We start from the raw sequence: 24,440 nt of genomic DNA on the forward strand, positions 1-24,440 counted from the left end.
TGGCGCTTAATGTCTTTGTGTCTTTAAAAGCTAATTATAATCTAAAGATTTATATTGTTTAAGAGGTGCAATAGGAATGTAAAATGGAGCTTAATCACGTCTATATCTAATAAAATAATAATTTTATTTTTGCCACTATATATGGTAAGCAAATTCTTTTTCTATCATTCAAGGGATACATAGGAAACCAGACATCAGAAAAGAAGAATGGTAATGGTAGCAAAGAGATATACTAAAATTTAACAGCAGAGCTCACATAGATAGTCACTTTCAGATACAGATACAGAGCACTCTGCATTGGACTTGAGAGCTAAGCTGACTCCATTTCAATCCCTCCTTCCTTCCTTCCTTTGTTGCAAAGGAAACCCAAAGAGTAAAACTACTGATGCCTCACCTCATTCCACTGAGTAAATTTGTGCAATGTGTTCACATGAGCATACTAGAATTGAAGAGAATATAATCATCATAAGGTGGTTGGAATCATCATAACTATGTGGCCCTACTTCAATGGATTAAGGTGTTCACATGCCAATGCCTTTGATCTTCTTTTTTTTTTTTTTAAATTAATATTTTTTTCTCATTGCTTTTTTCCATTAAATCTTAAATTTGTAGATTGGATATAAAAAATTCACTGAATATTAACCCTAATGTTTACTAATATCGAACTAATGATCTCCTTCATAGGATAGATTGATAGTAAACTTGTCAAATAGCAATTAAAAAAAAAAACTATCCAAATCAAAATTTTAACAAAATTTAGTCGTTATTCAGGAGCTTAAGTCGTTAGATAATATATTAATATCATATTTTATGTCGTTAACATATCCACTAATGTGTTGCCACATAGATAGATCTATGCTAGATTACAGAATGCGCGGCCCATCATAATTTAATACTAAATTTGATGTTAAAGAATAATGGATAAGATCGACTTAATATGATTTAAAATCATAATTTTAAAAAAGATTAGCCCTAATAAAGTATCAGATAATTGATGCCATTGTCACGAGAGATTTGATGGGAGATCAGAAGTTGATTCTTCCAAAGTACAATTGAATTTTGACTAGGGCCACAAAAGCCCCCACTCTGAAAAAATAAAATATAAAAGATTATAAAGAGTAGAAGAATGACAAGGAGAGAAAAGAAGAAGAAGAAAGAATTGCTATTATATTCAAGGAGAAGAAGAAAGTCCTCATAGTTATACAAAAATATGAACAGGTCTAACTTTTATAATAATAATAATAATAATAATAATAATAATAATAATAATAAAGACATCTTTGGCGTTGAGACTTATTAAATTTGGGTTTAAACAGAATAAAGTGAAAGCTCACTCCATTGCCAGAGATATGTGGATTAGGCAAGGGTTTAATAATAATAAAATAATATTTCGTCCAGTTTTGTTATGTCTAACTCTCTAAAAGGAGAGAATAGGTTCAGAGTAAGATATTAAATACTATTTTCCCTAAATTATGTTAAGAAAAAGACAAACATAAAAAGCCCTTAAGATAGCTAATCACTAGGTTTTTTTTAACATATATACTCTTAAAAATCGCTTATTTATTTATATACCCTGCTAAAGTTTATATTTACATATAAAATATTTAATTTTTAAGAATTTTAATAAATAAGACTCTATATTTTATTTAGTTTATAATTTATATCCTGTTTTTGAGGTTTTTGTAACTCGAAACCTACTTTTTTCTTATAATTCTTATTTAACACATCAGTTAATTAAACGGGTATAGAAAAATATATTCTATTATAATATATTAAATAATTTATAAATACCTAAATTACTTATGACTTCTTGAGAAGAAGAGCAGAACAGAGAGAAGGAAAAATAGTAGTGATAGTATTTTAGTAATTTAGTTGATATTAAGTAGTTAGTTAAAATAACGTCAGGATGTTAAATGAGGATTATAAAAAAAATGAGGGATAGAATTACAAAATAGTCAAAGACAGGATGTGATTCATAAAATAGTTAAAATATAGGATGTGATTTATAAAATAATTTTTTTTTTAGAAAATAAAAAAAAATTCTGAGAGGATATATATAACTAAATACAAGAATTTTCAGGGGTATAAACGCAAAAAGGAGACCTAAATAATTAGGGCCAGTGAAAAGGCCAAATGCCATGCCCGGCAACTCAGGGATGCTACGAAGACTCCGAATTGGCAGTGAGAGTGACTGAAAACAACCAAAGTTTCCAAAAACGACGTGCCCACTTCCATTCCATTGCATTTGCCGGGATTGCGACCGCCGTGCGATTCAATTATTTCCTTTGGATATAATATAAAGCCAGGAAGTGGACTCTGGCGACTTCCCTAATCTTGATCCTATACTCCACCTCCTCTTAATCTCAATACTAATAATACAAACCTTTTCTTCTTCTTCTTCTTCTTCTTCGAGCCTTTGCTTTCAAGAAAAGTGATTAAATTGTGAGACGTAATAAAAGTTTAACTTGCAAGCTATATTATATCTACCGTATAACAAAAGGAACCATCTTGGTGGAATTTTTAGTTTGGTTTAATGCCTTAAATGGCATATGCTTAGCTTTATGCACCTTTTTTTTTTTTTTTTTGAAATAGATACCAGTGTATGATTATATATATATATATATATATATATGGTCGAACAAATACTATTAGAGTAGGGCCTCTATAAAGGTTAGCTTTTTCCGCATCTCTTTGTGCATAGGATAGTTGACCCTTGTAATTATTTTAATAAAATCTTGCTGCTTTTTATTCACCAAAAATTAATTGCATAAATATGCTTATATTATTTTAGAAATATTTAGTCATCAAACACCGGGACTATATTTATTTATTTATTATTAGGAAAAAAGAAATTAAGTTTTTTTTTTTTGTGGATTAATAAAAGGTGTGGCCCTATCCAGCTGTAACCTACGGCAACCGAGGGAGTCCAGCAAGGCATCCCTTTGGACTGGAGATCTCCATTTAATTTGAGAGAATGGAGAGGCTCTCAATTACTGGATGTCATTTAACTCTTAATCCGAGCCGTTACCGGTGGGAGTTTACTAAAAAAACGACGCATAAAAACCAGACCGTGGACTTCGATATCTCCACTCCGCTTTATCTTGTTCTCCGCTCCCCCCTCTCTCTCTACGAAATCCGTTTTATCTCTCTCTCTCCTCCCCCTCGCATATTCTCTTCCGAACTCTCTCTCTCTCTCTCTCTCTCGTTTTCGATCGATCTCAAATCGAACGATCCGTTTGCCAAAACTGCAACTTTTGGGGAGTTCGACTCCAAAGATCGGATATTTACCGAGGTTCACGCAGTGATCTCGTCTGGATTGGTAGCCTGTTGAAGCGAATCCGGTGCTCTTCGCCGGCGAGGAAGCGATTCTAGGGTTTTAGGGCGTGGATGGTGGCGAGGATGATGAGGTGGCGCCCGTGGCCGCCGTTGATGGCGAAGAAATTTCAGGTGAAGCTGGTGGTGGAGAGGATGGAAGGGGTTAGGGTGGAGGAGTCGGCGGCGAGGGTGACGGCGGAGGTGAGGTGGAAAGGGGCGAAGGCGGCGCTGAGCTCGCTGAGGAGGACGGTGAGGAGAAATCGCACGAGAGAGGAGGAGGTGGGGAGAGTAGAAGAGGAGGGAGAGGGGGAAGGGGGAGTGGTGGAGTGGAATGAGGAGTTCGAGAGCGTTCTGACTTTGACTTCGCACAGGGAGAATATTTTCCATCCGTGGGAGTTGTCCTTCGTCGTCTTTGTCAATGTGAGTTGGATTTGGCCATCTGCGTATTTTTGTACCTAGTCGATATGTTGATCTCACTTTTGTTTCTCGGTTAGGTTTTCTGTTTTTCGGAAATGAGTTTGGTTGCCTAATTTTGTGGATTATTTGGTCTGTATTCGTTGGATTATTGTTGATTTATTCTCTTCTAGGTGTTTTCGCTAGAAATGGATTTGAGATTTTAGGAATCGGATTTTTATTTTTTATTTTTTTGGGTGTGTTTGCGTGTATTTTGATGTTGATACTGCAATTTTTGGGTTTCAATTGGACCATTTAAAAGGAACTGGGGCTTAAATTAACACCGTTTTGTTATTCTTTGGTCATTCATATAAGATCTTTGGTGCTTTCTGAGTAGATGATTGGATTTATATGTTCCTTCTTATGCCACTTAGTTTCCTTAGGTTTAGATGTTATTACTATCTCCTATTCCCTTTAAGGTTTTTTTTCTGAAGTTATTTTACTTTTATTATTTCTTTTTCTCATTGAATTTGGCTCACTGGATTCTACAAATGATTTCCTGAAGTCTTCTAGTTGACCTGATTTATTTGTCATTTTCCTTTTAAAATAGTGCAAGTTAGAGCATGTTCCTTAGAATTTGGGTTTTGCTTGGTTATTGAAGCAGTGGAACCAACTAAAAGATACCCTTGATATAAGTGGCTTCTGTTGTTCTGACGCTATCGATGCTCTCTACCTTTGTAGTTCCTTAGAATTTGGGTTTTGTTTGGTTATTGATGCACTGGAACCAACTAAACAATACCCCTGATTTAAGATGCTTCTATTGTTCTGATGCTATCAATGCTCTACCTAAGTATAGTATTGGATGCAAAACTTTTCTTCTTGCCAGCTCTTTTGTAGTTTAGTATTAAACAAGTTAGATTAAAGACCATTGGAGAAAAGTTGTAAGAATCTTAATCTCTAAGGTAGTTAATCTTCCTTTCTAATCTTTATGAGCATTGCATTTGTATCATTTTGGAATGTTTGGTATATGCAGCCTACTACTATTGAATGAAACCATCAGATCAATCATGTCGCTGATGCAACATGATTAAAGAAGCTAATTTATTATCTTTACTAACAAGTTCATGTTGTGCTATCCACATGCCTGTATTTTCATAATGGGACTATAACCTCAATTCTTCTGGTTTAGGGATTGAATCAGGGATCTAAGAGCAAGGCATCAGTTATGGGTACAGCATCATTGAACCTTGCCGAATATGCATCTACAGTTGAAGAAGAGGTTAAGATAAGCCTTCCGTTGTTGCAGCCTGGTGTTGCCATCGAGTCCTCGCCATCACTTCATGTATGTTGATTATATCATATATTGATGCTTTACTGTAGTGTTAGGCTGCAGTATTTAATTTTTGTCAAGGTCCTTGTACAGTTGATTTCAGAAAACAAGATTAGACTCCTTATGCAGCTATACTCTTGTAATAGTTGCACAAACTTTGTATGTCTGTATGAAATTCTCCCACATCATCAGCAATGGATCTGAATATTTCTTGACCTACGTTGTCGATATTTTTCTTGTCAAAGTTATTGTCTTTTTGACATTGGAATCTACTTGTATTGCAGCTTTCTCTCAGTCTGGTGGAATTGAGACTTCCTCAAGAATCATCAGAGACAGTGCAGAGGTCTATCGTGCCTGTTTCTTCACCTTCTTCTGGAGACAACCTACCTTCTGAAAAAGATGAGCTTTCTGCTCTTAAAGCAGGATTCAGAAAGGTAAAAATTCTTTCAGAGTTTGTGTCAACCCGAAAATCCAAGAAGACTTGCCGAGATGATGAAGTCAGTGAGGGTAAGTGTTCTGCCCCAAGTGATGACGCAGAATGTGCATACCCATTTGACACAGACTCTCTTGATGATGATCCTGATGAAGGAGAACTAGAAGATGGGAAAATGACTTCTAGTGTTAGGAAGTCATTCAGCTATGGGACATTAGCATACGCTAACTATGCTGGTGGTTCGTTTTACTTTGATGTGAGGATTGATGGAGAGTATGATGACTGGATTTATTATAGTCATCGGAGGTCTGATGTAGGTTATTCACATGCTGAGGAGACGACAGCATCTGTTCTGGAGCAACCTGTGTCACAGCCTTCAAAACGGAGTATTCTACCATGGAAAAAGAGGAAATTAAGTTTTCGGTCTCCGAAGACTAAAGGAGAACCTTTATTGAAGAAGGCATATGGAGAAGAGGGAGGGGATGACATTGATTATGACCGTCGTGTACTGAGCTCTTCTGATGAGTCTCACTCCACTGGGGTATGCATCTGTTTCCTTTCCTCTTTTCTGTTGATATATAGGCCATAACCTTTGAGGATCACATAATTTAAGACGGACTCCAATAACTAATTATCAGGTTGATATTTCTGAATTAGTAAATTGATCTTTCTGGTCATCTATAGGAGCTGAATTGGTTCTGCATTCATCTACTGTAATATTATTTACCTAAGGTCCTGAACTGTCATTATTTACTGTGTTCTGACTCTATTGGATCAAGTATACTTTGCCCTGGGTTGGTGCTTCAGTCATTTAATCTACTATAGTATATCCTCGTTGTCTTGCCTATAGAGTACCATATATTTGTAAGCGTGCCAGTATCTTGTCTGATTCTTTCATGCATACTCTTTTCCTAGCTGCAATTTCTGTGCACCGGTACTTGTTTAGTTTTCTTGTGATCACATTTGTTACGTAAGAGATTAAGAATGTTGTATCTTTCTGCTTGCAGAGGCAAAAGGATGAAGAAGGTTTGGCTAATCGCTTGTCAATATCAGATTTTGGTGACGACAATTTTGTTATAGGAAGCTGGGAGTCAAAGGAATTAGTGAGCCGTGATGGTCACATGAAGATTTCAACACAGGTCTTCTTTGCATCCATTGACCAAAGGAGCGAACGTGCTGCTGGTGAGAGTGCATGCACCGCACTTGTTGCTGTCATTGCAGATTGGTTCCAGACTAACCGTGACATGATGCCCATTAAGTCCCAATTCGACAGTCTCATCCGAGAAGGCTCACTCGAGTGGAGAAATCTTTGCAAGAACCAGACGTATCGAGAGCGCTTCCCTGACAAGCATTTTGATCTAGAAACTGTTCTTCATGCCAAGATTCGCCAACTCTCTGTTGTACCCAGTAAGTCTTTCATCGGCTTCTTCCATCCAGAAGGCAATGATGATGACGGTGGATTTGATTTCCTCCATGAGGCAATGTCATTTGATAGCATCTGGGATGAGATTAGCCGCATTGGGTCAGAGTGTCCCACCGACGGAAGTCCCCAGCTGTATATAGTGAGCTGGAATGATCACTTCTTTGTTCTCAAAGTTGAAAGTGATGCTTATTATATTATAGACACTCTTGGAGAGAGACTCTACGAAGGATGCAACCAGGCTTACATCCTAAAGTTTGATGACAGTACATTAATCCACAGAATTCCTGATGAGAAGACAACTGCCAACTCTGATTCCACTGGAGCTGGAAATGGTGCTGCAGAGGACAACACTGAGGAGCTAGGTAGTGGAAGTGGCGATGCAGAGGGTGAGCTTGTTTCCAAGGGCAAGGAGTCATGCAAGGAGTACATCAAGAGTTTCTTGGCTGCTATTCCAATCAGGGAATTACAGGTTGATATCAAGAAAGGTCTGATGGCTTCAATCCCGCTGCATCACCGCCTCCAAATCGAGTTTCATTACACCGAGTCATCTCAAGAAGTCAGTGTACCTGCTTTTCCTCCAGCAGCAGGAGCTACTTCAGAGTTTTTGTGGCCGGTTGAGCCAACGACAGCCGTTACTCTAACACCGGCAGTTGCTGTATAGAATATCTCTGGACATTATTATGCAAGAGCTGGCTATCTTGTCTTTTAACTTGGCATATCTGCAGCAGTTTGCTTGAGATCAATGTGTGAAGGTGGCAAACTAACCCATCAAAGAGATCACGAGAGGCTTTCCTTTCCTTTCACTTAAAACTTCTAATTTAAACTGACTATGAGGGTCTTTGTTATGTGTGATTCTGGCCCTTTCTCCAGCTATCTTTTTGTATAGGAAGGGTGTGTGCAGTGTATTTCACTTGTCTTTTGGACTGTGTGGTGGCGTTCTAATTCCCCAAACTTGTTAATGCAGTTAATAAATAGTCTTATCTTTAAACTAATAATCTTTCTCATTGCTACTTTGGAATCTCTGGTGGTCTTATATAATATGATGTGTGCGTAGAGGGGACCCATGAGCGGCTGCCAAGGTACATGAAAGCTATCTTATTGGTTGCCATGTGATGTTTTTAGCTGTTATGCCTGAGATTGTAATTAAATGATGCGTGTAATGGTCATAGCTATTCATGTTCATTTAATGTAAACATATCGACAGACTTATAGAAAACCAATCAGGGGATGCGAACTGTCCAAGATATCTGCAGGCTATACATTTATATAATGTTCGTGCAAATTATATTATTTTTGATAGTTGGCATCTTCTGGAACTCAAATTAATTAGCTACTTAGGTGTTAGTTGACTTGGAATGGGAACATGATGAGTTCCTGCACTTGTCTGGATCCCAACATGCACAACACATGATGTAGCATCTCCAAATGTCTCATCTGGGCATTCCTAGTATGGGGATGAAAATTTTGCTTCCACAAAGTAACCTATAAAATTTAAAACCTAAATACTTCTCGATGATCTAGTTAAATTCATAAACTTCAACTTTTACAATATTCCTTGGTGACAAAAATATACATGTAAACCCACATCACAATCAAATCTAGTTTCTAAAAACAAGCATGGATACAAATGATCTCAGTTCATTGCTTGGCTGCTCACTGCACACAACCCATTAACAAATAGAGCTCATAGCTGTAATCTGAAAACAATCGCCAGTTGATCATCAGCATACCTTCAAAATGTTCAGGATTTAGATTATTAATTGCCATGTCATGTCCCACCGATTTGTAAGAAACCGAGAAAAATAGAGAGAACTTATATTTCAGTTCTTTCTGTCTTGAAGCAATTGATGAACAAGACAGATAAATATACTATGAAAACATACAACAATTCAGTCTGAGTACAGTAGCTTTTGGCACATATGTTTGTGCTGGATATAGTCTAACATTTGCTTGTGAATTAAGTTACCCATAGAGTAGCAAGCTGCTCCAATAGCATTTTAACATGCAGGAGCAGGCAATATCGCAGAATAGAGCAAAAAGATCACTAGTCTGCTGCACATAGCTGAGATGCTAGCTCAACCACTCCCCACATGGACGTGTCGTTCTGTTCAAAAGAAAATGAGGATATCAAAGGCAATGAACAATAAAGTGGAAGAATAACACCAGTGATTTACCAAATTATTAATGTGACTTCAGCTAGCTGCTTACCAAATATACAACATCAAATGCTTCACGGTAATCCTTAAGAGAATTCTCTATATTGCTGTTCCTGAAAAAAGCGAAGTCTCTGTGTCAACTCAGCTGGAACATGTACAACCAGTACTATTGATCCCATGTTTGATACAACAAGCATGTTAGTAAATTATAAAAGAAAGTACCCAAGCTTTTGACAGGAAAGTGGAAATGTATTTACATCGGTGTGTTTAACTCATGCCGATACAAAAGTCAGAAACCGTTCTTCTATAGTGAAGCACATTATCAAAGAAGAAAATAGAAATATTGAAGTCTCCGGCAAACCAGAAATTGAACAGGTGATCAATTGTCAAGTAACAAAATGTCCTACACCATATGACTGAACATGTTTTCCCTGAAAAAAGGGAGCCTTTTGAAACATTATTATCATAAGGAAAATAGTAATTATTACTAACCTAGCTTAGCTATTGGCACCAAGGTTAATTAGATGGAGGAGCAGAGAGGAAATGAGTGCTGCTAGCAATAACAAAGAATATAAAATCAGCTCCGCTGTATGGGGTCTTCAATTCGAATCACTATAGATAGTAACTATATCCAAATGAACAAATTAACAAAATGGCGAACCTGCCATGCTTGGCAACACAAAGTAATATCACTAATAATATCTGAAGATTCCAAGAGAGTCAAGATTCTCGGACTCAAGATAGTAAGTCAAGAACAAAGAATTGTGTTTTGTGTTAGTCGTATTTCTTATAATGGATTAAAAAGTGACTACATTTTATATGTTTTGTCAGACCTTAAACCAGAAATAACAAACTAATGAATAGGTTCAGGTAGGTCTGGTACTACAAGTCTTACTTTGAAAGAGTATCTAGTAAGCCTCATAGAGAACACCCACATCGATCCAAAAACAAAACAAGCACATGTATGAGACTGCAAACTTGTCAAACCTACCCTTTTCTCAAGAACCTTTGGGTTCTAGCTTTTGAGAGACAGTGCAACACCCAAAAGGAAAATTAATTAGATTCCCAAATCAGCACAACATTTAACAGACCATATCACTGGATTGCTATATTACCCTCGGCACTAAACTTGACAGAGAACATCCAAGAAACTGCCAACTCCAATATGTAAGATAAAAAGAAGTGTGCAGTCTAAACCTAGGGCGTACTACAAATCCTTCCCTCTATCTACATGTTTACCATAAGCTAAATGGGGAAAGGACAATAAGAAACTATTTACTCACAGAAATCCAACAGCAATTCGATTTTCATAGTTGACACCATCAGACATGCCAAGGTCCCCAATGTGATCACCCAGTAGTAGCACATTGGTCCTCTTCTTCACCAAGGCATTGTCAGCAATTAATCCATTTAGATCTCCCAGCTTATCATGAACAGGAGCAGCCATATCCAAGGCATGCTCATTTTTGTTCAAAACATGAATTGTCTTCCCTGCAGCAGTATGAACAAGAAATAGTCAATGAGAACTGAGTAGTATTAGATCAACTGAGATTTGAATCAAATAAAAGAATATTAACGGTATCAGTTGCAAAATCCAAGACGGGAAATAGGATCCAGATAGCACAAATATTGCTGAAGTGCTTTAGCAATTAGGGACAGTAGATGAGTTATCCAAGCTAAGAATGAGACTATAAATAGTCTTCAGTTGATCTTGCACGATATCCAATACAACCTACAAATCTCACCTCCTCTTAGATAAACAGTTATCAATACATTTGGATATCTAACATATTTAGTGATCGAAATATAATTGATCATATTTAACTTTTTCCAAGTATTAACATTAAAGCTTTAGCAGTTCATATGAGCATACAAGAAATATCTCATTCCTCATGACATATGCTTGACACTTTTCAAAATTCTATTATACTTGCTGTACCAAAATAGAAAAGTTAGCAGTCTCTAAAGAAAAGAAAAAAGAAAAATCATTAGAAAGCATATGTTGTTATTTCAAGTCGAATTTATGCATCTGCAGCTAGAAGGTCTCTGCAGACTGAGCAGGAGCAGGATTGTCAGAGATAGTCTAAGCAAAATTTCAAAGAGCTCAGTTCACCTTTAAAGGCGACAAGGCAGCGATTCTCATTGAACTCCATTCTGTTAGATACAACCCTGATGTTCTTAAAAGACCTGTGAAGTTTCTGCCTGAAGACCTGGTCAAATAACAAGAGCAAATAATTCTCAGCCGCCTTTCGTTGTTATAAATGTGAATATCATGATACTCTTTACTTCTAAACTAACCTCCTCTATGATGTCTGCCAGACCTGCAGAAAATATTAGGACAGGGATACCTTTCTCCTGAAAATATTAGACACATCAACATTTATTAGGAATATAACCAAATGTTCTAGTTCGTCTTACTAAAAGGTCATAGGTCCTTATAAAGCACATGAAACCGCTGTTATAGAATTCTGAAAATTGTTGTAGCTACTTCAGCATATATAATCTAACTAGTGGAGGAGATATCCTATGCAACTCCAGATTATTCCTTTAGTGAGATTACAAGGCAACATAACAGATATTGCTCCTTGTTTCATACAGATCAAAAGACCTTTATCTTAATGGTTTTATGCTATTATGCATGCTGATTAGCTACTGACACTTGTCTTCTAATAACGTACATGGTTAGTACTCAACAAAATTCATAAAAGAATTCCAGAATTGAAACATTCCTACCTCCAAGAACTCAAACAGCTCCACCACGCCATCTCTAAAAGCAATTGTAGCATCAGCCACCGACTTCTTTATTGCATCATAAGTAAGCCCCCCCTCAATAAGAAGACCATGTGTCTTCTCCCACCTTTGGTGACAAGCAAATCAATTACTACATGTTTGGTCAAACTATCAAATAGAGTAAACAAATACCATTCTTCCATGAGCTTCGTCTTCTCCTCGATCGGTAATGTGGGCGAAATCTCTAACGGGTGATAGTATTCATACAACTCCTGCCTCTTGGCGTCGAAATCCGGGTTCCCCTGCTGCAACAAACCATGGCTGGCTACCACCACCAAACCAATTCCAATTAGATATCAAACCAAAATGTAGTAAAGAACATCAATAAAAATCGATCAAATGTGACGTACTCTGGCCACGAGTACCATTGAACCAATACTTGGTAAGAGTGCCATCGAAGTCGGCGATCACCTAATGATTCAAGTATGGAGTTTAAAGCGATTTTTAACGCGAAAACATGTAAACTTGTGGAGATTATAGATTAGAAGACCCACTTGGAGTTTGCTCGTGCCGGCATTCCGGATCGAGGCCTTCTTCTTCTCCAGCGACTCGGGATCGGGGATCACGACTTCCGAGGACATGATCCTTGAGCTGGCTCTTGGCGTTAGGGAGCAAAGGCGCCGGCTGCGGCGAGACCAAACCGTAGAGAGCTGCGGGGCGGAACGCGGGGGCGGAGAGAGGATAGGGGAGGTCTTGGCTGGAAATTTTGGGAATTTTCGGCGGGAATACGGGAGGAGGAGGGAGCTGAGGAGGATTGGGTTTGCGGTGGCGTTGGTGCGACACAATCGTCCGGGCCTCATGAGTCTCTGATGGGCCGAGACTAGAGGAAACCAAAGTTTGCAAGCCTTCTCCTTTTTTATTTCTTTCATTCTTTCTTTCTTTACCTTACTTATTTAAGCATATATATTCTTTTTATTTATTAATTTCTTTTAAGGAGATGTGAGACCAGCTATATATTAAAAGTCATCCCAGTGATAGAAATGCTCTCAGCGTCAATAAAGGTGATAAGAGCCAAATGCTCTCGGCTTCAACAAAGGTGATAAGAGCCAAATGCTCTCGACGTCAATAGAGGTGATAAGAGCCAGATTTGGGAGGAGAAGGGCAGCCACCCACCCACCCAGAGCATCAAAAGAATGCCGCATTTTAAAATGAAGCAGCCCAATCATTTGCCCTATTATAACCTTTGAAGACATGCACATCAGGGAATAAAAGAGGAGTTATAAATATGGTTCTGCAATAGTGAATAATATCTCGGATGCATTAGGATTTAGGGGGACTTCATGGAGGTGCTTTGGTGAGTGCTATAGAATTTCTTTAAAAAATGACACGATTGACTTTAAGTTGAGCGGCAGCAATCGCAGCAAAAAAGAGGGGCTTGGGCCTTAGCTTCAAGGCCAGTGCTGATCATGGTTGGGTGGCTAGACCAGAACATCGTGACACTATGGTGGTTTTGTGCCAAGAAACCACCACCACTATTATTGCTCAGCAGGTCCTATAGTTTGTCGAAGTTGATTTTAGTGACACTAGGAGGTGGAGTCCAATCTTTTAACTTTTGGGTCAAGCTGATGACCGGTTTCTCAAACCCCACTCCTATCAAAATATTCAATTGTCATCTAAGACGCCAACCAAGTAGTGTGTTCTGCTTTGGTTTGGACAGCCTCAATGCAAAGTTTATTCTAGGCCTTTAAAATCATCCAAATTGAGGAGATTATAATGGCCATAAACTTATCTTGGTCTCTCTCCAAATGGTCCCAATCATAAGTTAGCCGATTACTATCCAGCGAAAAGAGGATTATGAGTTTCTGGGCAATAACCCCCTAGATCTTAAAGGCATAGCAATAGTGATAGAACAAAGGCTCTACGTTCTCCTCCCATAGGCCACACATAGGTCACATATCTGTCGGCCCAATATGCAAACTCCGGAGAAGAGTATTAGTATGAATTTTTTCTCACTAAACTTTTCATAGAATGGCCTTAACCCTTGGGTGGACTTTAAGTTTTCAAAGAGCAATCTATTCTGATCCAGACCCATTCGATGTAGGGCGCGGCGCGCACATAAAGGAATACGCTGCTTTTGCAATAGTCTTATCTTTCAGGTTAGGCCACCAAATTTAATTGTCTACTAAATTACCAACTCGTAAGTTGGTAATAGTGTTCTAGACACTGCCAAACCATTTAGAAAGGTGGTCCACCTTCCACCGACCATTTTTTAGAAGATCACCGACCATGGTTTCTAAAAGAATGTTATCATAGTTAACATGAGCCGGCATGTAACCCAAGGGAGTGGGAGTGATCTGTGGGTCATTAAGCACAATAGTGAAGCCACTATTTCCGACCGATTCATAATACCATCTTTAATTTTTGCAGCCTGAGTTTTATGAGGTTTTCCAAACCCAAGAAGAAACTTTTCACAGTCCTATTAGCCCACCAGCATTTGGATTTTTATCTGCATGTATTTATTAAACGTAGGACCGTCGTCACGGGACGCTTCGGAGTCTGCAATCATACTCTATTAGACTATAGTGATTAGGTGGGAGCATATTAACAACCCAACTGTAGGACAGTTGGGAGGTATCAAGGTCAACTTCAATAGGTGGACAATTACGGGAAAAACATGTTTTAAGAGATGTCTCGGTGGCAATCTGATTGGATGGAGTTTGACGGAATCAAGTAGGCCAAAGATTCTTTAGTTTGATCGTGCGAATATTCAGAGAAATATTTGACACCCACCCCTCTTGCTACTGTGAAAGCATTGGATATCGTTTCCTAATTAACAAGGGTGGCCATTCAACATATTCAATACACAATTTAAAATAATGTAGGGTCTTAACTGAAAAGAAAGTTCAGCAAATCTATTGTGAGTGACACGGGCCATATTCAATCACTAAATTTATTCAAATCTTGTTGCCGTTTTTATATCATTGGAGAAAATAAGTGAAAAAGATTCGGTAGCGCTAGCAGGGGAGTGAGGACGTTCGCATTGATCGCATCCGAGTCATCCGATTTCCCAAATCCGACCAAAAATCTAAGCACCAAAAAATATATAATAAAAGAGAAAGTCTCGGAACTATATCCATCTAAAAGGTTATCCACTCCTCCCACGTGTCCCCAACCGATCCGGTCCGTTTACTTCGCTCGCAAAAGCGCACGTGCCATTCACGGACCCGAGCGTTGAACCAATGACAATCCGCCGCGTTAGCCTCCCGCGGACGCGAATGTTCCTATTCCTCTCCGATTTGGGATCCGATTCGCGCCCGACGTCTCCTGCGAAACGGCGTGTGACTGTATTACTGTATATAATATCCATTTTCTTTTATTTTATACCTTTCCTGGCATTTCGTACAATTAATCCCCCCACTCCCAGAACGAGAGCGGGAAGAGAGAACTCGAAAACAGGGGAGCCATGACGAGCGACGAGGCGAAGCACGCGGTCGAGGTCGAGGCAGGCGAATTCGCTTCTCCGGAGGAGAAGAAGGTGGAGGAGGCGCAGGAGGAGGTCTCTGTGGAGCTACCAGCTCCATCCGGGTGGAAGAAGAAGGTTTAATCTCAATTTTCTTTCGTGTTTTCTTCTTCTTAGTCTTCAATTCCGTTTTTCTTATCAAACTTTCTTGATTAATTCGTGCCTTCTTGCGTCTCGACCGAGATCTTGGTTCGTTTGGCTGTGTCTGGGATTCTTCCTGTGCTTGCTAGGGTTTCAGAGCGTGCTTTCTTGGCTTGGTAATTTTTTGTGGTTCAGCTGGTTTGTGGAGGTGCATGGGTGTGGTTTATCGTTATCGAGTGGTTTCCTATTCCGGCTTTGGTAGATTTGGGTTGAAATTGTATGTTATGGTGGTAGTTTCCTCGGCTGAGACTCGTAAGTTGTAAGCTTTAGGGTTTGGGTTAATATGCTGAGAGGTTGGGATTTAAAATTTCTATAATGATTGTTTGGTTGTTATCTACTGGAATTATGGGCTTTGCATATAAATTTCGAGGGTTTGTCGCTAGTAAAGTAACGAAAGGTTTAATTATGTTCCTGTTATGTTTGCATGTCCTGTGCAGAGATCTTTTCCTTTCTGTTGATAAAATTTATGTACACTAGCGACTGTGATATCTGATTACAGATAGAAAGTTATGGAATCAAGAGTTAGCTATTAATTAATAGTGCAGATTAACCTTAAATTTGAGATTTGTGGTGCCATATGTTCATTGGATTTTGCTATAATATTGTAATGATGCAACTCTGCAATGCCAATAGAAAGCAATGCACAATATTTTCAGGACTACCATTTCCTACGATATGTACAAAGGTTTGGGGCTAATGTTGGAAACATCTGAGCCCAGCTTAGTCATGCCTAGAACATGATTATGAAGAACAAGTTTGGTCAGACACTATAGATCAACAAATTAAGGATAAAATGAAGGTAGGTATATAGATTAGTTCAATATGGTTCAAGTCTATCAAGCCACATGGTACTTCAGCCTGCTATAAGGTAATAAGGCACAAATTATATATATGAGATTTAGGGTGTAGAGTTTATGTGTGTATTGAGTTGCAGGCTGGAAATTTTTTTTGTCTTTTCCATATTTATCATTTATGTGCCTACTACCAATAGCCATTGTGATCCACCATCACTCGCTCTTTGTACACTAAACCACTGCCATGTATTTCTCTCACTTACGTGGCTACCACCATGAGAAATCCCTTCTTGCCCCTCTTTTCCTCTTAATTTCTACTTTGTCGTATTAGCCTTTTTGGCGGATCTACTATATCTGTATATATTTTGGCCCTAACATGCCTGGTAACATTGCTGGCATCAAGTTATTGCACAACCTTTAAGATAATGGTGGATCAATGGAGCTTATATACTAATATGAAGCCAAGGATTATTGGATTTACTGGTGCAAGAGTAGAATGGGCATTTTGACTTAAAGGATGATGGTAGGTAGATGATCACATGTGCTAACTCATTACTCAAAGCTGACTACCCTGCTTAATTGAAGACTGTTATCCTTGCCCACCAACAACTATCCACCTTACTTATACTATATGTATCCATTTCACCTTGCCAATTTTGTTGACTCTGGCATGCAGGATTTGTGGAGTTAAGATTTACGTGTGCCGTAAATAATATCCAGTGGTCTCCAAGTTTAAGGTTGTGAAATGGTCAGCAACTTGTAGTATATTTCAGACTTAAGGTTAGGTAAAACTTGAGATCTGGCTTGATTCACACTATAAGAAGGTAAATGGAAGTTTTACAGGATAATGTCAGGTATGACCCTCTTAAAAGGAAGTGCCTAGTTTGTTGACATCAGCGTGGAGTGTCCAGATATCTCTATCCTATTATGCATGAGTCACTATAGATGACCATGGGATGCTATTGTTCAAAATTTGGCTTATGTCTCCATAATTCTTCATTTGTCGTTACTAAGCAAATATTTTCTAGATGTTATATAGAGAATTAATTATGGATATAACATCTTAAAAAAAATTGACACATCAAGGAGTGCCCTGACTTTCATTAACTGCCCCGGATCTGGCGTATCGTACGGATTTGCCTTTTATTTTGATTCCTATAGGTTGGATTAAAAGAAAAAGAAAAGGAAGTTTTGAATGTTGAAAACATCCAGGCTCCTAACCAGTTGAAAGGAGCCACTCATCCAAAATGTGCAGCTAACCATTATTGTGGTTATGGATGTTTATGTCATGGAGCCACCAGATGGAGCACAGCAAAGAAATTATTTCAAACTTCTCTATAACTTAATTTTAAGATTTTGTATTACGTTTATGTTTGTCATACTTGGTAGTCTTTAGTATGCCTTACATATTGGTTGTTACTGAGCCACAACACCATTTCATCATTCCTTCATAATTGCAGTTTTATAGAAAGTAATACGATCTTACTATTTTAAGAGTAATGGGCTCAATGTTAAAAAGGATAAAAGATCATGTATGCACAGTAATGTAAGTTGTAGATAAGAAGAATATTAATATATTGCTAAGAATCTATCTTACACACTTATCTATCTAGGTATGAAAATTTTATATTTTGTTTCTTTTAACTAAGCTAGAATAATGAGAATATATATTTAGAATCTAAGATAAATGTGCTGATTGCTGATCACCTTTCTGGAAAGGCTCTTTAATCATATTTCGAGATAGTCCTTTTTCTAACACAGTCTCACTTAATCTATATCTTATTTATAGACTTTAATTTTGGAAAGCAACTATAACTGTCAATTAGTTGTAACTATTTTGCTTGTTCCATCCTGTTTATCTTAAGTTCTCTTATGTTCTATGACAATGCTTAGACTTAAACTTTCTTTTGTAGAAGTTTTTTAAGAGTATTTTGTTTAATTAAGTTGTCTTAAGGAACATTATAGGGATGTGATTTTAAGTGTTAATCTCCAATGTGTATATGTTGCACCTTTAAGTTTCCATTTGTAGACAAAGTGTAAGGTTTCCGACCTTTTTGTTATGTTTAAGATGTTTTTTATGGTATTTCATCCTGTTCCAGTATATTTTCTTCCAGATTGTCCACAACATCCATGAAACTGGAGGATCTTTTGAGGAAGTCAAATAGGTTCTGTCATTGGCATTACTTTTAATGCATTTGGCAAGTCCCGACCTGCAATCAAGCTGTGAACGGAAAACTGGCTACATTTGTTTTATCAAATAAGAGTTGTCATATGTCTGGAAATTTTACTTGGCAAACAATATATACTAGCTTGCAGTTAGCATTCTCCAGCAAATTTTATAGGGTTGTATTCATGATGTTTTCGCAAATGGATTTTCTAGCTTGTCCTGAATTTTGACTGTGATTTGCTGCTGCTCTGTTTCTTGTCTTGCTTGAGCTCTGATTGTCTTTGCTATCGAAAGATGCACACCTTTTCTATTTCATCTCTGTTATTTGCATGTCCTAGCATAGTTTTACGCAGTTACTGACAAACATCAACCTAGCTACTTGGAGACCATTTTTCAGGTTGATATGTTTTGTGACTTTTGCCCCTTTTGATAACCTTTTCTCACTTGCAATCATGTTTACGCAAGTATCAAAAAATTTAGTAGTCATTGGTACTGGATTTAACGAGATTGATCATAATTGAAACTAGAGGGTCATGCCACATCAAAGTTCTAGACCTCTAGTTAAAATGTTCTGCTTGTCTATGTTCGTATCCTTTGGCAACCAATGAACCAATATCATGGCTTCTGAATAATCTTCTTAGGCAATAAGAAGGAGAAGAATATGTTACCTGTGGTTCTAGTATTCTGAAACAAATGCAAGAACAAGACTCAAGTGGTTTGGATGAATACGGCATGATAATCAGATCAAAACATTTTTTTTTCTTTCTCAAAGGCTTAAAGTTTAGAGCTTTGGATGAATATGTCATGGTAATCAGATAAAAACAGTTTTTTTTCTCAAAGAATTAATCTTTTACTCTTATAATCTGGTATAATCAGACTTATTGGGGGAATGGGGATTCTTGAGTGCCTATTTGTTATTAATTTACAAGTTATTGGAACGAGAGAACATCAACTAGTGTGGCAATAAGGTTTGCCCCTTGCATCCAAGTGGTAGACGGTTTGAGTCATTGGAACAACCTTTAAAATAAAGAAGCTAAGACTGCAAATATCTTGACCTCCCCAGATGGCATATTAACATTATTGATCTCAAGCATTAGAGTTACAATGAAGAAAAAGTGGGTACAAGATTGAGGAGGCAAGATATTTTTGTTGCATTTCTATTCTCGAGCATTGAGGATGATAACTGAGATAGTGGGTATAATATGAGATGCGTAAAATTGTTGTTTGGTAATGAGAAATCAAATTTTTTAACACTTTATTTCATAGTCTACTGTCTCCCACAGCAATCTACCTCTGTAATCACCCATTGACGTCTACCGCTGCTGTCTTCCTCAGCCGTGTACTGCTGTCATTTGCTAGCCAAGGTTCATTGACTTGTATTGTTAGGTTAGGGCTTTCCATGGTGAAATCATATAGGAAAGGCTTTAGTACATTTGGGCTAATGGACTTGGGAGAAGCTAGTAAACCTATCCAAATCTGTCCCTGTATTCCGTACTTAGTAATTTCCGTGTCCATATTTGGAACTAACACGTCCCTCTAGAGTCTATTAGACATTTCTGGTCATGTTTGGAAGGTGGGCAATTATGTATTTGCTTTTTATATTAATCTGTTTAATCAATTTTAGCATATGTATTTCTGATGTCCTTTTGACGTATATCTGACATATGTGCATGTCCCTACTAACACAAAATTAAAAAGGGTTTTTCGTTATTGTATCACTAAAAGTTACATCAAATTTTAGGTTTCTTCTTCATCACCAACTTTTACCCTAGTCTCTGCCTGATTATCTCTCTGGACTTTCCCATGCTTAGCTATGCTTCTATCCCAACTCTAAAGTAAAACTCAAGTGTCTTCCTGTTCCCATTTCAAGAACTAGCTTCTCACCTTTTTGAATCTGTTTCAAATATCTCTTTGGCTCTTTGCAGTTTCAGCTGTACCTTTTCTTTAAACCAAAATGCTGTTATATATGAAGTATGCATGGAGTATTAAGTATTCGAATACTTTAATGCACTTTAAATTTTTATGGATGCATTGTTAAAGTCTTATTTTATGAAGGGAATTTTGGTTGCCACAAAAGTAAAATGAGCTGTATCTCCAAAAATAATGTAGAGATTTTTATGTCCAAATGAAAATTCTCAATGTTGCCATGTTTTGCAATAGTTATTACTTTCCAATAATGTGAGATTGTTTTTATTGAACATGTTTCTAACTTTATTTTATACTTTTTGTTATAAGTTGTTATGATCTTGTAATCTGAGTTTCTTGGTAATTATGTCATGTTTGTTCTTGATTTTTTTTTTTCAGATTTAAAGAGAGAACAAATTTTGTATTGTACTTTTAGAATTTCATTGGTCAGCTTGCTTTTTTATTTCTGTTGTCCATTAAGGATTATTTGATGATATGTTGGTTAAATGAAATATAAATGTAAGCAGCTAACCTTCTACTTTGTTTATATTTTGATTCTGCAAATTCCATAATATTTGGCTCAATCTTTTTTTCCCCTTACCAAAGTGTTGCTATTAAACTCATTCTATGAAGACTTTTAAAGGAATATACATAATTATACTCGGGAGAAAACTATGTGCTTTGGGGGTTTGCTTTTGTCCGAAGATAGGATGCATCACTTTCACCGAATTGGTAGATGTTGATGAGAGAGGGAACTCATCAAACCATTTCACTATTATATTTGGTTAAATTTCTTGCGTCAAAGGTCATTGGTTCAAATAATGGAAACATCGTCTCAGTAATGAAGGTAAGATTTTGTACATTTTTCCTCCTAAACCTTGCATTTGCGGGAGCCTCATGCAGTGGAGCACCCTTGTTGTTTGGCAAAGTTCTTAATAGCACACTTTTAAAAGGTTCTGATGAAGTGTATACTTCAAAGAAAGTTCCACTCAATGTTTCTGTTCCAGAATGAGATTTTATATGGCTGAGCATGTAGTCAGTTTTGAACAATTTCAATTAGGAAGAGGACATTGAGATTTGCTTAGACTTCATGTGCTGATATGTTTTCTCTATCCTGTTGGATGTCTTACTCATCAATAACGATCATTCTGATTTAACATGAACTCTCAAATCAGAGCTCTACTGTTTGGTTTCTCTGTTTCCTGCTTATTTGGGTGGAGTTCTCTATATTTTCAGTGAGATGATTTAGTGGACCACTAATTAGCTTGTAGTAGAAACCTTTCATTTAACTCTTTTTGGGTCAAAACCTGTTGTGATGCAATAGGATTCTGTTCCCCATATCTGGAAACTTGCTTTCATGGTTGATGTCCTATCTCAGGTTATTAAAGAGGATGCTGCCTGGTTATTTGTTGTGGCGTGTATGTATATATATATATATATTTTTTTTTCTTTTTTTCTTTTCTTTTTTGAGAGAGAGAAAGTGCTTGTTGTGGTGGTTTGGTCATGACTCTTGCCAATCATCTGCTTCTTTCTTCCATTTATTATCATAATTCTATTCTTTTTGGGCAAATATTTATCTTTCTGCTTAGCCATTCATTGTGAATCAAAAACCTGTTTTATGCAACAGGATTTCAAGCTTCTCCATTTCCAGAAACTTGCCTTGGCAGTTGACTTCCTATCTTAGCTTATTGAAGAGGATGGCGCTTTGTTCCTTGAATGACAGTTATTAGTAATTTGACAATGGGGATTTGACTCCTGCCAGCCGTTTCTGTTTTCTCTTCTCTCGGCATTATACTTTCTAATTCTGTTCTGCTTTGACAAACATTTTATCTCCATGCTTATCCACAAGTTTTCCTGCATAGCCAGTATCTGCCTTATTTTGTATTCACAACTATTTAATTCTTTATATTATTGTTTTTCTTCACTTCTTTTGTCTATTACCTGTTCCATTTCTGACTCTCTTTTTTAATACACTATCGACTGTAGAGAGGTTTTGGAAAGATGACTAGATATGTTTCTAAAGCATCTCATATCATAATTGTCAGGAGAAAAAGTGATTCTTTTATCTTTTTGTTGCTTCTGCGATGGTAAGGTTTGCCTCTTGCACCTAAGTGATCATGAGGTCTATTTATAGAATCATTGTAGTAATGGAGTTAAGGCTGCATATATTTTGCCTTTCCTGGACTTGGTTGGAGCCTCGTGCACTAGGATGCTTTCTACATCCTCTCTCGTTTGTAAATGAGAAGCTTCTTTTTCCTCCTTGCGAAAGTATTTCAATGGGGTCTCTTCTGCAGTAACCAACTTCAATATAATATTTGCAACACTTAAAGCTATGTCTGCTGTACTTGTCTCGGGAATTGAGTGCTGCAGACTCTTGCTTTCACAGTAACCTTATATCTTCCCTGCTTTGACAGTTCACTCCGAAAATGGGTGGCACACCAAGACGGAATGAGATTGTGTTCATTTCACCTACTGGTGAGGATATTAAGAATAAGAAACAGTTGGATCAGTACCTACGGTCCCACCCTGGAGGCCCTTCTTCTTCAGAGTTTGATTGGGGGACAGGTAAAAACACTCCATTCCTCCTTTCTTCGCTTTCTCTTGCTCGCTTTCTGTCCTCAATGCATATTCTTTCTCCAGATGGGATGAATATGAAGCTTTGCATCGCACTAAATTGCTTGTAAACAGGTGATACTCCAAGGCGTTCTGCTAGGATTAGCGAAAAAGCAAAGGCAACTGAGACTCCAGAAGGTGAGAAACCTAAGAAACGAGAAAGGAAATCAAGCACCAAAAAAGAAGCAAAGGACAAAATGGACAGTAGTGTAGATGAATCACATGGTAATAAAAAAGGTTCCATTCCAGTGGAAACAAAAGAGTCTGCTGTTGTAGATATGGAAGGCACTGAAACTGTGAAAGAGATTGCTACTGAAGAAGCTGTGATTGAAACTGTTGTTGAGCAAGATTTGGTGGATAAGGCTATGAAGAACGACGAAAATAAAACTGAGAGTGAAAAGATAGTTGAAGACTCCAAAGAGCCTTACAAGGCCAAACCTGCAGATACAGGATTAGAGGAAGAGAAGAAAGAGGAAGACAAGCCAGAAGATTCTAAAGTGCCTCCCACAGGATCTGACCCTAAAGAAGATGCTTCAGGTGAGGATGCCAAAAATGGAGAGATTTTATCTGAGAATGGCAGTGTCAAGGATAATGATCAAGAGGCTGCAGTCCCTAAGGAAGCACCTATTATGAACTGCGATGATGGGCAGCAACATCTGCCCAAGGCTTCTCCAGTCAACTGTTGAAACTCTTGAAATCATTAGGATGTTTTGCATCGAGATTTAGTTTTTAAATCTTTGTTTGGACTTTGTCTATGGTTACAGGCATAACATAATTCCAGTGTTGTACTCTTATGTTCTAAATCTTCTGTATCTAAGTGGTGCTGCTTGCGACCTTTGCCATTGTTGGTATGTAACTTGGAGATATGTATTTAGACCAGTTAGCCTAACATGTAAACTCATTGTTCTAATAGTCTAGTATTTTGTTGTAATTTCAAGAGATTATAGGCTACCTGCATGCCCGGAATCCAGGTAATGAATTGCCGTGGTTATGTCCTGTGGTTCATGGCACATGTTAATATAGAACATTTGTTCTGCCTTTGTGGATGCTTTGGTATTGTATATAATCTTTTCAGCAGCTGTGGTTCTGTTCCGGAGCTTGTCCTTCCAAATGACCATTGCAGTGGATTATGCAGACATTGTCTGAATACTTCTGTAATTTATGCAAGCACAGTAAAGAGCTTCTCTTTATATATTATTTTTCTTGTTTGCAGACATTCTTACTATTTAAGCAAGTAGCTTCCGTTCTTGGCTGTAAACATTTTACTCACGTGGATGTTGTGGTGACAAACTAAACTTCTTGCTTCAATAGTTTGATCCTGCTGCATTGGTTCCAGTTGTCTATCAACATATGCATGACTTCTCTTCAGGTCATTCTACTATATGTACATACACTTGAAGAATGGAAGCTTTGATATTTATGTTCCATACTAGTGCAGCGAGATATACATAATAGCAGTTCATGCAATGACGCTGGATGTTCTTTTGAAATATTTTTTTCAAAGGGAACGTTTTGCGGAT

General features: G+C 37.6%; 3 protein-coding genes across 4 annotated transcripts; 2 read left to right on the plus strand and 1 right to left on the minus strand.

Moving 5' to 3' along the window:
- The first annotated feature begins 3,040 nt into the window (after positions 1-3,040).
- Positions 3,041-7,889, plus strand: LOC140785098 (uncharacterized). Its single transcript, XM_073132830.1, has 4 exons — positions 3,041-3,735; positions 4,898-5,050; positions 5,323-6,012; positions 6,479-7,889. Exons 1-4 carry the CDS (start codon positions 3,388-3,390, stop codon positions 7,553-7,555), a joined length of 2,268 nt encoding a protein of 755 aa, XP_072988931.1. The 5' UTR covers positions 3,041-3,387; the 3' UTR covers positions 7,556-7,889.
- A 508-nt stretch (positions 7,890-8,397) lies between these two features.
- LOC140784430 (uncharacterized) lies at positions 8,398-12,709 on the minus strand. Its single transcript, XM_073131843.1, has 9 exons — positions 12,335-12,709; positions 12,191-12,251; positions 11,973-12,105; positions 11,784-11,907; positions 11,349-11,405; positions 11,164-11,260; positions 10,334-10,541; positions 9,103-9,163; positions 8,398-8,998 (listed from the first exon to the last, which is right to left on the minus strand). Exons 1-9 carry the CDS (start codon positions 12,707-12,709, stop codon positions 8,939-8,941), a joined length of 1,176 nt encoding a protein of 391 aa, XP_072987944.1. The 3' UTR covers positions 8,398-8,938.
- Positions 12,710-15,167: 2,458 nt separating this feature from the next.
- Positions 15,168-23,830, plus strand: LOC140784826 (uncharacterized). 2 transcript variants are annotated; one of them, XM_073132408.1, is made up of 3 exons: positions 15,168-15,378; positions 22,722-22,872; positions 22,996-23,830. In XM_073132408.1, exons 1-3 carry the CDS (start codon positions 15,244-15,246, stop codon positions 23,604-23,606), a joined length of 897 nt encoding a protein of 298 aa, XP_072988509.1. In that variant the 5' UTR covers positions 15,168-15,243; the 3' UTR covers positions 23,607-23,830. The 2 variants fall into 2 exon arrangements, with proteins under 2 accessions (XP_072988509.1, XP_072988510.1); XM_073132409.1 differs by having other exon boundaries at positions 15,169-15,378; positions 21,935-22,872.
- Positions 23,831-24,440: the final 610 nt, after the last annotated feature.

The sequence above is a fragment of the Typha latifolia genome, chromosome 3 (assembly GCF_019914945.1).
Source record: "Typha latifolia isolate L0001 chromosome 3, TyphaL0001v2, whole genome shotgun sequence".
Classification (NCBI taxonomy): Eukaryota; Viridiplantae; Streptophyta; class Magnoliopsida; order Poales; family Typhaceae; genus Typha; species Typha latifolia.